This window comes from Euprymna scolopes, chromosome 9, assembly GCF_053919585.1.
Source record: "Euprymna scolopes isolate OS-2025 chromosome 9, ASM5391958v1, whole genome shotgun sequence".
In the NCBI taxonomy this organism is placed as follows: domain Eukaryota; kingdom Metazoa; phylum Mollusca; class Cephalopoda; order Sepiida; family Sepiolidae; genus Euprymna; species Euprymna scolopes.
The window spans coordinates 152611418-152625031 of record NC_136490.1 but is presented as its reverse complement, the minus strand read 5'-3'; the positions used below and the strand labels follow the sequence as shown (position 1 = coordinate 152625031).

The 13614-nt window shown below is 32.8% G+C and overlaps 1 protein-coding gene across 1 annotated transcript in view; it reads right to left on the bottom strand.

Annotated features, from left to right (window-relative positions):
- LOC145284935 (uncharacterized) overlaps positions 1–13614 on the bottom strand; it is a 175649-nt gene that overhangs the window by 64803 nt on the left and 97232 nt on the right. The window contains exons 16-19 of the mRNA XM_080134033.1: positions 13390–13608; positions 8306–8575; positions 6970–7089; positions 1972–2352 (exon numbers count right to left, since the gene is read on the bottom strand). Of these exons, the coding sequence (XP_079990159.1) occupies positions 1972–2352; positions 6970–7089; positions 8306–8575; positions 13390–13608 (990 nt within the window). The remainder of the gene's footprint in view (positions 1–1971; positions 2353–6969; positions 7090–8305; positions 8576–13389; positions 13609–13614) is intronic.

Genomic DNA, 13614 nt, shown 5'->3' with positions numbered 1-13614 from the left:
AAATAATATAATAATATAAATAATATAATAATATAAATAATATAAATTATATAATAATATAAATTATATAATAATATAAATAATATGATAATATAATAATATAAGTAATATAAATAATATAATAATATAAATAATATATAATATAATAATATAAATAATATAATAATATAATTATATAAATAATATAATAATATAATTATATAAATAATATAAATGCTATAATAATATGATGATATAGTAATATAAGTAATTTATATAATATAATAATATAAATAATATGATAATATAAATAATATAATAATATAATAATATAAATAATATAATAATATAAATAACATAATAATATAATAATATAAATAATATAATTATATAAATAATATAATAATATAAATAATATAATAATATAATAATATAAATAATATAATAACATAATAATATAATAATATAAATAATATAATAATATAAATAATATAATAACATAATAATATAATAATATAATATAATAATATAAATATTATAATAATATAATAATATAAATAATATAATAATATAATAATATAAATAATATAATAATATAAATAATATAATAATATAATAATATAATAATATAAATAATATAATAATATAAATAATATAATAATATAAATAATATAAATAAAATAATAATATAAATAATATAATAATATAATATAAACAATATAATAATATAAATAATATAATAATATAAATAATATAATAATATAAATAATATAATAATATAAATAATATAATAATATAAATAATATAATAATATAAATAATATAATAATATATACATACTTACATTCATCCATAGGCTTGAACCCCTGGAGGGGCATAGGCCATCCACAACTTTGTAGATGCTTTTGTAGCGAGGAGTTGTTTTTTTTTTTTTTTTCGAGGTGAGGTTATTGGCCCCACGGCCAACCTTCCCAGAAGGCACATACAGCCTTCCCAAATGGTTACCCATCTGGTACTGGCCAGGCACAACGTTGCTTCACTTCGGTGATCTGGCTAAAACCGGTGTGCCAAGGTGATTGTGCAGCACTCACTCACACACATATACACACACACACACACACACACACATTTAAACTTTTGCGTGTCAGTACAGTCAGGGAAGCAGCGCCCGCGTGTGTGTATTAGTGTAATTTTGACGTTTAAATAATTTTAAAATCATATTCCGATTACAGAGTAATAAAGTAGTTTGCAGCTATTTCAAGCCATCTCACTAAATATTCAGCTACCAATGTTTGCAAGCTAGAGATTAATACTTGTGGTTAATTCAAAGTTTTCTATTAAAGGCTATTTTTTAACTCAAAATGTTGAAGAGCTACAAAGGCGAGAGTGGTACCATTAAAACGGGAGATCGTTTGTGCTCTAGGATTTATTTTTCTTCGTAGGCATCACCATTCTTAATTCACTTTTCCCAGAAATTCAATGACGCATTTCTGCTTCTGATGCACGTCTATGACACGGGTTGCTCTCTTGGATTATCACACCGTCATTATATGTAACAGAGAGATGAAACGTTTAGGTTATGAATGCACACGGTCACTCATTAGAACAATGCCATTTGCTGTCCTCTGTGATCTATTCGAGTAGAATAAAAAGTAGGAAACATTACTTTTGGAACGGCTGTCGTTTATACTTTTAGCACACAATCCGAAGACCGAAAAAAAAAAAAAAAAAAAAAAAAAAAAAAACCCAACTACGACAATACTAAATTAATGCTAAAAATAGATAATTTTATTAATCGTCTGGATGAAAACATACGAACATTATTTTAAATACTATTATAAATTTGAACGTCTGACATTTCAGTTTTAAACCTAAAGTCTTTTTTTCATTTCCTACTGTATTTTTTTTTTAATATGAACATCAAAAAGAACATAATTTTCGTAAAAATGTGCACATATTAAACGTTTTAATGAATAATCCAACATTGACTTACCTGAAAACTTCTCGCAAATAAAATGCTCCGGAATTAAGCTAAAAGCTTTTGAATAAATATTATTCCATGATAAAAGCAGCTGGTTGAAAGATGTCGGCATGTCCGCCTCTGGCTTCAAGATCCTTCCAGTCGCTGCCACAACATAAGAGCCGCGATTAAATGTTTGCACCCCGACAAAGAATTTTCCAAGTAACCAGATAAACGGAACTGATTTTGCCATGTCGACGATAAATTTTCTTGTCACTTTATTAGTGGGAAAACTTAAGATGGCCGCTTTTGAAAAACACGTCTTTCTCGCGTCGGTAAGTGAGGCTTTATGAGTTGAAAAATGATAACAAGCGCCATCTTTGCCGATCCAGCCGACGGGGCAACTACTGTTGTCTAAAAAGAAATTACAAATATTTCTTAAACATTAAATTACGATGCACGAGAAAAGTTACTGAACCGACACAATTAGCGGGTAACAATTTCATTATTATTTGGCAGGATATAAATAATATCTATCTATCTAGCTAGCTAGCTACTATTATATGAAAGTCACTTTGTGTGTGTATATGTGCGTGTGTGAGTTGCTTCCTCATAGGTTCCGAAACGGCTGAGCCTGTCTTTTGCAAATTTCACACAAAGGTAATTTATATGTCTGGCAATATTCTTAGATATGTTTTTTTTTTTTTTTTTTTTTTTTACAGAAATTCATCAATAAGTATCGAAAATCGAAAAAATCCGATCTTAAAAATAGTTTTTCTTCTCTTATAGATAACATGATTTTTTTACATAGGAATAGTTTACGTTACACCGATGTAACATTGACTGGTGTAACGTAAAATATTCCCCTGTAAAAAATGTTTTTATCTATAAGAGAAGAAACACTATTTTTAAGATTGTTAAGCCCATATCAGCTGACGTTATAGTATAAATAAACACAGACGAAATTTGATGAACGACATTATCATTATTATTTTATTTATTTATTGTGAATTAGTCAACCAGGCAAATTATTTCTTGTAATATAAAATATTCAATATAGGATTGATTCTATAATACATACACAATCTATATAAATGAAAATATCATGTTTAAGCACCGGGCGTCCAGCTGGTCACAGATAAAAATACAAATCATTTTCGTATTATTTGGTTATTCAGATTACTGTTCTCATTTTGAATAGTATTCGCACAACGTTTTGATTGATGTGACCTCCGACCTGTATCAAGTATATCTTAGACAGAATTCAAAAGAGAGTCGCCAACCTAATAGATCCTGCAAAATCAGCTAGACTTCAGCCACTATCCCATCGACGAAATTTTGTGTCCCTCTGCCTGTTTTATAAGTATTTTAATGGTGGATGCTCCGACGAACTACAAGCCATTGTGCCCCCTCCATGGAAATACACCCGACAAACACGACAAACAGCAAAATTCCACCCCTACACAGTAGAAATCCCTAGATGTAAGAAAGCCTACTGCTCTAATATTTTCTTCCCTCACACTGCGAGACTTTGGAATTTCTTTCCAAGTCCCTGCTTCCCTGACTGTCATGACATGCAGAAGTTCAAGTGTAATGTAAACAGACAACTTTCTGCTCAACTCCGTACATAGTACCCCTACAAATTATGTCCAGATAGTAGCCCTCTACATCAAAGTGGCACTGTGCTTTGTTTGGAGTTTAAATGCAATAAAAAATATCTTGTATATTTTTGTCGAACTAAAATCTGAAGAAATTCACCCAACGGAACCTTTTTTATTTAATTTATCGAGAGAATGCTATCCTCGTGGATTAAATCAAGTGTCTGTTCGAAATTCAATAAAATTTCTTAGTTTGACAGAATAATTTCCGAGGTCGACAAGGTACACCTGAAGAAGGTCGGAGGTTACATTGACAAAAAACTCTATGAAAATAGCACTCAAGGCAAGGACAGTAGACCGAATAATCCAAATACTACGAATTATCAGTCCTCATCTAGACATTTGATTAAAATATAATTTTTATTTAATGAAATTTTTATTTAATAAAATTTTTATTTAATGGCACGAGCCCAGATATGGCAATGACATTCCATGAAAATTTATGTAATATTTTAATTTTTTAAATAATTAATACCCCAATATTATTGAAATCATATTTGATCGTTTTTACTTCTATATACGAGCAGAGGTTTTGTTTACATATTTTTGGAATTATATTAAAGACATAGATAGGAAATAAATACAGGATGGAATAGTAAATAAATTCATGGTTCGTTTTGCAATACTGTAATTAAAAATTAGTACAAACCTTATTTTTGTACAGCATGCAGTGTTCGCGTCAGATAAGAAGAATAAAGAGAAAAAAATGACCGCTTCGTTTATTTATAGGTTAGCGATCTTATAAAGTCACTAGAATTCAGGGCATCTAATATGCATATGAAAGGTAGACAGTTTCACTAAAAAGCCTGAGTATTCCTTTTCACAAAAGTGAGTTTATGACAGCTGTGTATTGAATTTTAATACTTGGAATTGTGAAGAAGGAGCATAATAGTTATTATATTTTATAATAAATTCAGTAATCACCCTTTTAATACTGGAAAGGCGCGTGAGAGTTTGTTGCCACAGATAGTGGTCACTATCAACGGGAAGAGAGTTAGAGCCTTTATTGATACCGACTACAAGTGTCGCTGACTCTTGGAATACGACCAGCAATATTAGAGCAGTAGATAGCAGAGAGGTGGGGTGTTTTGAAGAGACCGATGCCGAGATCGTGGTGAGGAATATGCCGCTGTGACGCAGAGTGATTGTGCTGAATAGGCTTATTGCGGGAATCTACGTGGTACTGGTGTGGCAATGTATGTCAGTGCCATGGTTGTTAACACTCTTCAGCCTTCTGGCCGGGTAGTGATTTGGCCATAAGCGCAGAGATACACAGAAATGCAATCCCAAAATTCCCTTTCTTGATCGACTTCCTTTTCCGGCTGGGGTGAGCATGCGTGTTTCTGTCTCTCCGTGAACGAGAGGGGGCGCCCCCTTCAGCACTAGTTAAGTATAGTTAGTTAATAATTCTAGGACATGTAAAGTGTAAATTGTTTTTGTAATATATATTTTTGTATAATAAATAGTTAATTATGTTTCATAAATATTACGATTGTGTCGTGTTCTGTGTTTTATTGAGTCTGCCATGGATGCCTCCATCAAACAACGAAGCGGTCCGGAGGACGAAGAAAGAAAATTGCAACCAGAATGCCACCAGGGTGAAGAGGTCATCTTGAGAGAATAAAGGAGCAACACCCACATCCAACATCTCAGGTATGATTTTCTTCTTGATACACAGACTGGCCATCTTCACATCTTCCCGAGACCGTTTCTAAGACAATTAGTGTAACACGTGAAGCCAGTCACACACCAGTGACCGGCTGATCGTGTTATACTGGGCCTAGATGTGATAGACCGACTGGGAGAGCTACAATTGCTAAAGGCGAAGTCATGTGAAGTTTGTCAACCAATGTGTACCGAGCATTACAAGAAGAACAACTAGTAGTAATACCATCCAACCAACAAAACCCAGGCCATGTTAGATTGAGGATGAAGATTTTCGAGCCTATTTCGAGTGTGACAAGTGGACAGTAGGTGACAAACTAGTTTAACTGCTAGAAAAGCACAATAAAAGGAGAAATAGTGTTGCAGTTTGAGAATGAAGTTGAAAGGTGGATCGACGAAGAAATCTTAATATCATCGCCAGGGAAGGTTAAAGGAATTATGCCACTCATGACCGTGATTTAAACTACCAAGGAGAAAGTCGGGCCAGTTGCATTTCCAAAGATAGAGAGAGAGTGGAGGATAATGGAATGAGCAACTTTAATCGTCGCCCTACCTTCAAATTCATGTGGGCGGAAAACTATGGCCGTATGAATTGGTCGAATAGAAAGGTCGTGTTTATTGCTTGACCAGATTAGGATTTGGATTGAATTCTGCACCAAAAATTATGACGATAGTTCTTAAGACCGTACTGACCAAAGATGATATACTGGTGGATGAGGCTGAAGTCACAGCGGAAAGGGTGAGAGACGAGGTAAAAACATAGGGACTGACAGCTAAACCGTCCGAGTCGTTGGAAAACGGAATGACTTTGGAGTTGAGATTGCAGCGGAATAAGACAGGAAAGTTGATGTTTGGACGAGAAAATGAGATCCCCGAAGCCAAGGATGGCCTAACCAAAAGAAAACTTTTCTCGGTATGGAGAAAGTTGGTTGGCCATTACCCTGTAGCCGGATGGTTGCGGACGGCATGCAACTTTATTAAAGGGCAGACCAATGGGAAGACGCAATTGGCCAAAAAGTGCTGCTCATTGCGAAAATGAAAAAGGTGAACTCTGTAAAAGGAGAATGTCATATAAAAAGGAGTCGTGAAATGGTAATATGTAGTAACGCTAGCAGTCTGGCATAAGGGGTATTGTTAGAAATAGGTGTAACTGCCGAAGATGCTGCTTGGCTGCGAAAAAATGGCAACGAAGATGCTTATCAAGCGTCGATTTGAACTAATTAGGCCCCGTTTCTTAGTGTTTTGTCCGAATGAAATGAAACTTTGGTCATAACTAGTTTATTATATTCAAAACATCACATCAAAACACTACGGTCTTTGGCCTTTTTTTTTTCTCCATTCTACAGCATATGTTCTAGATGGCCTACATTTAGCTTTTGTTTTGTTTTTTGGGGGGGGGGATCCACCCTGTATGTAAAATTAAAAAATATTGTTCATTATTTGACCCTAAACTGGCATCAAGGGGGAGGCCCGTTTTCGGGTCATTTGATAAAGTAATTAAAGGGAAATAACTATGATTTTTTTTCAAAGAGTTATTACCCTTATAACGACTCATTCCTTGAGTAATATATAGAAGTATGTTTGTGTGTATGTATATGTCCAGAGATGGATGGGAAACCAAAGAGGATAGAAGTTTTAATAGAAATTTGTTACCCTTTTATCCTGGGCAACGCCGCGTAGCCCTGCTAGTAAAAAAATAAAAGCGTACCTGCCGCTCCACATTGTTTAAATTCGATTGAATTTTTGGCATTCAACAGTTTGTATGTGGCGTTCAGGAATATTCCGTTGAGAGCTAAATGCGAGCAATCGATCGCCAGGTCCGAGTTGTCTATAAAAAAACAACAACATTTTCTTTAAATACACAACAAACGTACAACAATGACAAAAATTCGAGTTACTTTAAGGATGGTTTCACACTACGGAGTAATAATAAAGTACATTTATTTTATAATGTAACATTTAAGACACAGAAATGTCAGATATTGATGTTTTCATCAACGCGTAGCTTGCACATATACGTTCTTACTAGTCAACGATCAGGGACCAAATCAAATAAAATAAAGTTTTTTATACATGCGGGTAGGTTTACACACGCTGATGTTTTTTCATTGCTTTCTTCTCGTTGTCTTTCATAAGTATTCGTGATTTTCTCTTGTTTGTTGATTCTCGTACATGAAAACACAATGGGAACTTACTGATTTTTCAAAGGTTTTATTTAAAAGGAAAGTTTACTTATTGATAGAGAGACTACATAGCTAGTCTTAACTCATTTTTTCTATAATTTGAGAACTGAGAGACGCGGACGGGCAGAATTTCGAGGTAACACTCAATTAGACTATCTCTACATTGTCAGACACATCTCGTTTGCATCGCTTCCTTGACTAGAAACTCTCTGTTCTCTCTCCCGAGTACGTTCGACACCTGTTTTTAGTGTCTAATCTTTGCCCTCCCCGCTTTAATCACGCCACTTGCCGCTGCGTACATTTCCGTTTGCCTCCAGGTTATCATGACGTATACAAATATGACACTCGCCAAAATTCACACAAGCTAACATAATCGCTACCTACTGGCGTAGGGTCCGAATATATAACAATAAGTGTAACAACATCGAACACGAGAATAATTTTAAATCAATCGCAAGCATTGCTGTCGTGAAATCTGCATGTAAATTAAGAAGAATAAAGTGCACAAGACCCTACAGACTTCCGAATTCGACAGAAAGACTCCCGAGTTCGACAAGATACACTTGAAGAAGGTCAAAGGTTCCATCGATTGAAACGGTGTGCAAATAACACTCAGGATGAGAACAGTAGTCCGAACAATCCAAAGAATCCAAATAATTAATCTCTATATCAAAAACTCAGAAACATAAAACAAAATTATGATTCATCATTAATGTTTTGTGGAACTTCTTTATTGCTTATCCTTCACCACATTTTGCAAACAAATAACAACCTGGCACAACGTAATAAACATTGTATTCAAGCATAAATAATAACTCGAAAAGTATTATTATGGCGTAAAACGGCATGTATGTTACTTACCAAGTGTGTGTAAGGCCCATGCATTTTGTGACCCACACGAAAGGAGATTTTTAGAAGGGCAAGGATTCTGGCATTTTGTATTATATACTGACTTCAAATGATGCAAATAATTAGTGCATGCGCACGACTTCTGATTGGTTAAAGAATAGTTGAAATTCTTTCCTAGGCACAGCTGTTTGCACAATGTCACGCTGACCAGATTTTCTGACGTCACAAGAATTGTTATATTAGGCTGTGAGTTGGACGACGTTTCAAAGCAACCTCGATAATCTGCAAAGCAAGAAATAGATAAAATGGTGACTAGAATTTGATTTGGGTTTAGAGGATGAGAAGTTATTTCCAGCGATTTTTATTAAAATTAAATGTCAGAACGACAGAACTTACAATCACATCTAATCCCTTTCTATTTCAAACAAAATTACATCCTTTCCTTTAATTATGTTATGTAAGTTATTGAGTTGAGACTCGGGAATGGTACGAGACAGACATTGGTAGCTGCTAATGGAAGGATGATTTTGAATCCGGGTAGATGAAGATGGAGAACTATTGCTTCTGCCCGTGATAGTTGTGACAGTCGAACTCAAGTAATATTGGACTAAGACTGATAAATGTAATGTTGCCTTCTTGTAAATAAAATGTCTACGTCAATTCATCTGTGAGTATCTTTTCTTTCTACTACTACTTTCTGTCGTCCATGTGCTAAACATATACGCACACATATTCATCTACGGACATAATCTTCACCAAGGCATTAATAGTTATGATATGCCGACACCACCATTCATAGCACTTACTGAAGCTATTTAAGTGCGTGTGTGACACCATCGTCGGAAACTACAATCCTGAGCTCTAATATCCATATCTTAGATTTTTCTGTCGAGACTGAGTTCATGAGTTGATGTCAACTCATCTCGGTCTCCCAAAGCTCTCCCAACCTGATCCAAGCCACGAACTATCCTCTACTGTGTCAATCTTCCAAGTATCATCAACTCGAATTGTCGTCAATGTCTTAAACTCAAGACCGCCCTAAACTTACCTAATTGTCGCAAACTGTCGCATAACTCATTGACATTCCTAAACATACCCCCCCAAACACACTGACTTCCATTGTTCGGTCCTTTGTTTTAAATCATTGCCACACTCTGAATAAAGATCCTATTTAGCTTTCTTTGTACCCCGGTGACCAACTTTCTGTCAAATATTCTGTGGAGAAATCTATTTCCTTTTTTGTCATATTTATTTTTCTCTTCTTCCCCTGCTTCCTAACAAATGGGGAGGGGGCGTCGAAAGTTTCAGAAATTAACATTGTACATGAAAGAAACCAGAGGGCACATCGGCCAAAATGCAGTTAAAAAACAAATAGTTCCGGTGAAATAAATATTCCGATTTAAATAGACACATGTAATAATTAAATATCAAGCCGATGCTAAATTTTTTGCTGGTTTGTAGAATGAGCATTGTGATTTATTTTATGCATATTGTTAGTACTTAAACATATCACTAAATCATCGGTCATATTTTTCTGCGATATTCTCACTCATGTTGGGCCTTTTTTAGTCCACCCGGAGGAAATCCATTTTCCATCATGATAATGCTCGTCCTTACATAGGACTATTGACCAAAAATCTTCTAGGAGAATTTGATTGGGAAATATCGTCCTATCCTCTATATTCTACTGACTTAGCTCCCTCGGATTATCGCTTATTTCGAGGATTACAAAATCATTTCGATGGTCTCAGGTAAAAATCACGAAAGGAGATTGAACATATTCCACATCAAAACCTAAAGGAGTTTACAATCGAGACATTTATAAGTTTGTTGGCAGATAAGAATCAAATAGAGACCAAAGGAGGTTATTGTTACGCCGAAAAAATTTCAAAATCACAGTTTTTAATTTAAAAAATGAAATATTAAATCGGCAAAATCTTTTGCACTGATCTAATATATTTATTTCCAACTTTTTTCCATCCTACTACATCTGCCTCATAGAAGAGTCTATCTATCAATGTTTTCATATCATTCATTGCCCTTCCCCTGTAAAACATCTAATCCAACAATCGTCTAACTACAACCACTCCCAATAATTTCCTTATTCTCTATTTATACCTAAAGTTATATTTATTTACAATATCCTCATTTCACCACCAATTAAATTAACCATTTGTAGTAAACGGGCATTAAGTACTAAGTGTGACCCATGGAAATTCCACAGATTGTTTTTAATTCTATATCTATCTATCTATCTATCTATCTATCTATCTATCTCTCTCTCTCTCTCTCTCTATATATATATATATATATATATATATATATATATATAGAATGAGTAGTTGTCACATGGAGTAACTTATCCTATTATATGTTGTTAATATTTAGAAAACTCTTGATAACATGATGTTGCATAGTTTGAAGATTTCGAAAAATTATGAGATGTTTGTCAGTTCCAATTGACACTCGAAATAATCGGTAATTTCTAATTTAATGTAAAGAATTCGTCCGACTTATGCATAAGCCTGACGAATTCTCACGAGAATGAAACGCGGAATAATCTGTGTAGCTTAATTGCCATATATAATTTTATAACTTACTATATATATATATATATATATATATATATATATATATATATATATATATATATATATATCATTAAATAAAATAGACATGTTTTATTTATTAATTCTATTCTTGATCTTTCCAAGTTCCGAATAACGGTCTTCACTTCTGACAGGAACTGGCTAATGTAATCACCATATTTCTCGTAAGTCTGAGCACTTCCCAATCATCTGGATTCATCGTCAGGGATGTTCAAAACCAGTTAGATTGATCTATCGTTAGAGATAGATTAATCTAACTAGTTTCGAACAATTTATATATTTTTTATAACGTGTATATATTTATTTCATTGGTTAATTATTTTAATAACTTTACAAACATTTGAAGACGTTACAGCTATTGGTAAAGTTTATTTTATTAATATAATTTTATTTTAGTTTTTAGTATTAATGTTTCTAGTATTTCAAGTGTTCATATATTATTGGTATGTTCACGTATAAATGTGTTCTCAAGTAAAATCTTTCTAAATTGTAGCGAGGGACAGGAGTATTGATTAGTCAGGTGGTTAAATAGAGCACTGTTTTCGGAGCGATGCATGGTTGATTCTGCCAAAAGTAAAGACTGTTATGCGGAAGTTGGAAAGGATCAAAAAATAAAATCAATAAACAAAAGTGCCTATTTTATTTAATGATACATGCTTAAGAGAAAAAATGCTGCCTGTAAACTAAACCAACAGAAACACAATTTGCCACCAACTGGATAAAGGTGAATACACTTTGCATAATTAATAATTAAACACCCGAAAATGATTAACTAAAATAAGCTATGGGTTTCGCACGCACACACACACACACACACACACACACACATATATATATATATATATATATATATATATATATATATATATATATATATATATATATATATACTAGACTACCCGTGACCCGTTGGGTCAGTATGTTATATTAGCTATGGAATTCATGTATGAGCGTGACAGTTGTGACGTAAAGAAAATAGTTTTTTTTACATAACAGAAACATTTCTATGAAAGTATATTAAAATGAAAAAAGAATATAGATAGATTTCTATGAGTCGTTCTGTTTATTATAATTGATTATTTTTGAAAAAAAAAAATTACAATTACTGATTTATAAGTGGTTGGCCATACCTATAGGTAATGTGCACTGAACAGATACCATAATACTTATTATAGTTAAATTCAACTTTTGATATATCTGCTTTTTTTTTACATCGTTCATTTCTGTATTACGTTTAAGTTATGTTAAACCCCACTCTTCCCATGTTAAATAATTTCGAAATAATAAGGTTAATATTTCAGCGTCCCAATTGTTCTTTTGTTTCGCGTTTACATTGTACAAATAAACAATTGTTAATACTGTCTGCTTTTTTTTTTACATCGTTCATTTCTGTATTATGTTTAAGTTATTTAAAACCCCACTCTTCCCATGTTATAATAATAATTCCGAAATAATAACCTCAATATTTCAGTGCGCAGGTCAAAATCTGTAAAAGAAGCGATTTGTGTTTATTTGTTTACGTTGTTATGGGTTAATGTTTATGCGCGCGCAGGCGCAACCGGAGGTCGTAAACCGGAAAGTGGGTTACATACATCGTTACAAGGTGATTTGAGTTTTATAATTATACATATATATATGTGTGTGTGTGTGCGTGTGCGTGTGTGTGTGTGTGTGTGTGTGTGTAACATACATTTTAAAATTTAAACACAGTGAACACACTATTTCATACAACGCGCACCAATGTGTTCTCTGCCAAACATTAAAAAAATATCATCGTTGAAGAAAAACACACGGATATTTTACTATTAAATTCTTTTCATTTTAATAAAACCAAGGCACGGAAAGGAAAAATATTCTGAGGTTAATGACGTACGTGTTTCGTCAGAATAATAATTTTAAACAAATATATGTTAGTTTATTTTACAAAGTCTTTGCTTTGTAATAGGCGTTTAAACGTATAGCGTACGTATTTCATTTTAATATATATATATATATATATAAAATGTAGGTAATATATATATATACATACATGTAGGTAAAATAATTATATATATATATATATATATATATATATATATATAAGCGAATAAGCGAGATAAGACACTGATAAAATTCAGATGAAAATCCTGATAGATATTACTTAAAGTAATACTTTCAATGTGATCCTAGCCAAAAAGGAAAAGCTTAATATTTAAGAATAGAGCAATATATAAGTTTAGTGGTTAAATTTTAAATAATAAAATTGATTATATATGTAACACAAATAAAGAATTGATGATATATGTAACAATAAAATTGATGATATAGGTAACAATAAAATTGATGATATATGTAACAATAAAATTGATGATATATGTAACACAATAAAATTGATGATATATGTAACACAATAAAATTGATGATATATGTAACACAATAAAAGTGATGATATATGTAACACAAATGGAGAATTGATGATATATGTAACACAAAAAAAATGATATTTACCTTTTGTCACTTGACACAAGATGTAACCGAGAGTTTCTCTAGTTTTTGTAAGTTGATAGTTTGGTGTCGCCAATGCCAAATGATTCCGTCCACCAGTTCCAATGGTCTGCGATTGGGATTTTGACAACAAGTTACCATCGACCCAAGTATAGAAACCTTCGTATAACTCATCGGATCCTCCAAGCCAAACGATTTTCTGTTGAGTCAATGTGTAACGAGCTAAAT